Source organism: Pteropus vampyrus, unplaced genomic scaffold (assembly GCF_000151845.1).
Source record: "Pteropus vampyrus isolate Shadow unplaced genomic scaffold, Pvam_2.0 Scaffold167, whole genome shotgun sequence".
Classification (NCBI taxonomy): domain Eukaryota; kingdom Metazoa; phylum Chordata; class Mammalia; order Chiroptera; family Pteropodidae; genus Pteropus; species Pteropus vampyrus.
Window position 1 is genome coordinate 3,099,355 of NW_011888948.1, and position 4,095 is coordinate 3,103,449.

General features: G+C 38.8%; 1 protein-coding gene across 1 annotated transcript in view; it reads right to left on the reverse strand.

Annotated features, from left to right (window-relative positions):
* NEK5 (NIMA related kinase 5) overlaps positions 1–4,095 on the reverse strand; it is a 68,294-nt gene that overhangs the window by 24,469 nt on the left and 39,730 nt on the right. Inside the window, exons 20-22 of the mRNA XM_023536715.1 lie at positions 3,807–3,881; positions 3,511–3,579; positions 1,631–1,778 (exon numbers count right to left, since the gene is read on the reverse strand). Coding sequence (XP_023392483.1) covers positions 1,631–1,778; positions 3,511–3,579; positions 3,807–3,881 — 292 coding nt within the window. The remainder of the gene's footprint in view (positions 1–1,630; positions 1,779–3,510; positions 3,580–3,806; positions 3,882–4,095) is intronic.

The following is a 4,095-nucleotide window of genomic DNA, read 5'->3' on the forward strand; positions in this document are numbered from 1 at the left end:
ACGGTCAGCATTGTTTAGCAATAAAGTATTTTCAATGAATAACTTTTATATGCACTAGGAAACCAAAAAATTCTTGTGACTTGCTTTATTGTGATATTGGCTTTACTGTGGCGGTGTGGAAGCAAACCCGCTATATCTCTGAGGTACGTCTGTATATACCTATTTGGTTGGTGAAAGCTTCATTCAGATGAACTAGAAAACTGGGAGGATCCTTGACCCTCTTCCTTTCCTCAAGCCCCATACTCAGTGGTTCACACTCCGTGTCTAGTCTCACTGCATCGCTCTGGCTCGTGTACCTGTCATTTCCCACCTAGACTATTCACCTGCCTTCAGTCTCATTCCTCCACAGCATCCTTCAAACTACACAGCCAGTGTGATTTTTCTCCATCACAAATAATATTTAACTCCCTTTACTGAAAGTCACCACAAAGGATAAGGCCAAGCTCCTTGGCATGCCAAGCTGTACAGGAGTAGCTACCTCTCTGAGTCTCTAGCCAGCTCACACTCCAACAATGATCAGCATTTGGGGCTCAGAACACACGTTTTGTGCCTTTCTTTGGATTACACTTCTGTGATTTTGAGGTTTTGTTCATCTTTGAGATTTCCTACCACCTAGCACAATATGTGGCACCGGGGAGATTATCAATAAAATGCCTGCTGAATTGAATAAAGATTTTTCTAGATGTAAATGAGGCAAAGTGTATTATTACAGGAAGCGAAAGCTAAGCCAAGCCAGGGTATGTAAATGCTCACCTAGCTACGTACGGCTCCCATCACTGTGGAAGGAAAGAAGGGGTTCTAGGGTAATAAAGGAAGATCACCACAGGGTCAGGCCACTCAGTGTCAAATGTGATATTGTGTGGAATGGACCGTATCCTGCAGGCATTATCAAAAAAAAAAGTTTGAGCAGGGTAATAATATAAGCTAACTCTAACAATCATTTAGGGAATGAAAGGGAAATGCTAACAAAAAGGAGGACACGTAGGCAATTCAGTGAGGGAAAAGGAAAATACAGGAATAGCATGTGTTAATCACCTAGCATGTCTCAGGTACTTTATACACCAAATTTCACTTTAGTCCTCACAGTAAGCCTGTGTAGTAGGTGCTATCATCCCCTGATCCTAAGAGGAAACGGATGCTGAGGGACAACAGGGCCCTAAACTAGTGGCAGAGAGAATGAAGGAGGAGGAGGGAGACTCAAGAGACACCTCGGAACGGAAACCACCCTGAGCAGCAGTAACTGTCAGCCTGGGCAAGGTGTTACCCGAAGCAAAGGGTCACTGGGGAGGAAGAGATCAGAAGCTTGACTGCACACGTGTTGAGTCTGACATGCTAGTGGGACTTGTCCAGGGAGCTTTCCAGCAGATAGATGTGGAGCTCCCAGCTGGGAGAAACTGAAGTTGACGGAGCAGGTGAAACTGCCCAAGGAGACTGTGAATGGAGCAAGAGAGGAGGGCTGAGTGTCAGGGAGCACGAACCCATGGGGGTGGGCAGAAGCAGAGGAGCCAGGTCTCTGCCCAGCTCAGGGAGAGCAACGGGGACAGGTGACAGTGGAGTTGTGGGAGATAGTTTAAGATGGATTGCCGATAAAACAGTTCCTTCTCATGTACAACCTTCAAGATATACGTACCTGCTTCTGAGCCACAGAGTTTTTCAAATGCTTCGTCTGTATAATCCTCATACTCCTTTATACATTTATTTTCCTTAAGCTTCAGGCTGTCCTCAAAGGTCAAAGTTTCCTGGCGTAAAGCAATTCCAGGTGTTTCATGAGAAGTAAGCTATATTTTGGTGAGGGAGACGGGGGTGAAGGAATTTTAAAAATTTCTTTTCCCAGTAATAACATTTACCAAAATATATGGCAAGTATTCAAAGTATGTATATTAAACAAACAAATCAGTGGAATTTTAAAGGTGGAACTATGTTGGAACAAGATAGAAACAAAAATGTTTTCATTTATTTTCCTTGTCAGTACTGATATATGGCAACTTAATTTTATCCAGACTTCCTGTCTTTAATATCGTTCTACTATGGTTCATTCTACAGAATTCCCAAGGTTATTTCCTCCACACACTGTTGTTAGTATATGACATTCCTAATCAGATGGGTCCCTAAAACTGCTCCTAATACTCTACAATCAACACAAAAATGATCACTCTGTCTCAAGCACACTGAAGCATAGAATAATAAAAGATGAACACTCTGGGAGATAAAACTTTCTCGACTGTATTCTTTTATTCTAGCAGGCCAACTTTAGAGCCTCTCTTCACAGAAGCACTATGGATGTAGCACTCCTCAGATTCCAACCCAGAAATGGTCCCATAACTGCTCCTCTCCGATATTCATATCTCTGAGACACTTCGAGACTAACGGTTAAGTAGAGGTGAGCGCTAACTATCACCACTCTATTAAAGTCTAACGTAGCAAAATGCTAGTGAAAATCTGAAAGACAGGTGGAGCACAGAGGATTTTTGCAGCAGTGAAAGTGCTCGGCATGATACTGTAATGGTGGATACGTGTCACTATACATTTGTCAAAACCCACAGAATGTACATCACCAAGAGTGAACCCTGATGTAAGCTGTGGACTTTGGGTAATAACAATGTGTCAGTGTAGGATCATCAGTTGTAACAAATGTTCCAATCTGGTGGAGGGTGGTGACGGTGGGGAAGGCTGTGTACGTGAGGGGGGCAGGAGAACATGGGAAATCTGCCACTTCTGCTCAATTGAGAACATGGGAAATCTGCAACTTCTGCTCGATTTTGCCGTGACTGCTACAAAACATGAAGTCTTTTTTTTTAAAAAAAAAAAAGAACTGGTCCTTCACTACACACACACACACGCACACACACACAAACACACACACACCTGAAAGAAATGATAACGTTAAAAAGTTTTAAGCTAATGAAGAATATGAAAGAAAGAAATTGAGTATCAGATGTGATATAGAACATGTAAATACACATACTTTTGGTAATTTAAAAGGCAAGTTTATAGAGGGTTAAATGGAAACACAAATCAGTTAATTTTGATATTTGTTAGTAGGTCTGATAAAAAGTGGGATTAAAAAAGATGTTGAACTCAAGTAATAAAACAAGGTTTGAGTTTACTGTGATCTTGCATTTATTGCTGTATCAATGACAGCCCAAAGGCATAACTGAGATTCACTCAAGGACCTGTACAAAGTTATTAATAACTAAGACCTAAAATAAATGAGCATGGTTTCAGGGTACCTGTTCGATTTTTTAGGTAATGATAGTACTTGTTGAATATGTATTATGTCTTCTATTTTAATTTTGCTATGATTAAAAGTTAATATTGTGAGGAAATCGATTCTTTATAAAAGAAAAATGAATTAAATTGGAATAATCCATTTAAGAGAATAATCTCAATTTAAAAAGAATGGGAGGAAAAAAATTCTCCCTAGTCCCTACGGAAAAACTTCATGAAACATGCTTCTAAGACACTCATTTTCTCATGCCTACTAATGAAAATATATACTTAATGACATACCTCTTCCTCTTTGAGGGTATTTTCATCAGAAATACATTTATCTAAATTAATTTCAAACTTTATCCCTCTCTAGAAAAAAAGCAAGAAAACAATCTTAGTTTAGCAATGCAATAAAAATCTTAAAATTATAACTTCCTATTTGACATTATAGACACATAAAACCACTAGTCTAACATCATAAAATAAAGCAATTCCATAAAATAGTAGCGGGGGGAATCTTGTCGTCAACCCAGATTGCAAGGTATGAACCCCCAGCCAGCTTTTTAATATGAAACTGAAAGACAAATGTTTATTACCTTATATTTTTGCTTTGAAATTTTACTTTCCTTTATGTTCTGAAGTCTAATTTGTTTCAAGTCTCTTTCAATATCCTTAAAGTTTAGAAAAAAATTAAAACACAGCATTTAATATTGATCAAACAATTATATTTTTAGAACCCCTGATTTCACAGTATGGTATGTTTACATCATTTGATTTCTGGATTGAATCTGATAATTGATTTGAGAATAAAAACATGGCTTTAATAATGATTCACTAAAACTTGGGGACAGTGTCCATTAACTCAAAACATCAATATACTTAACA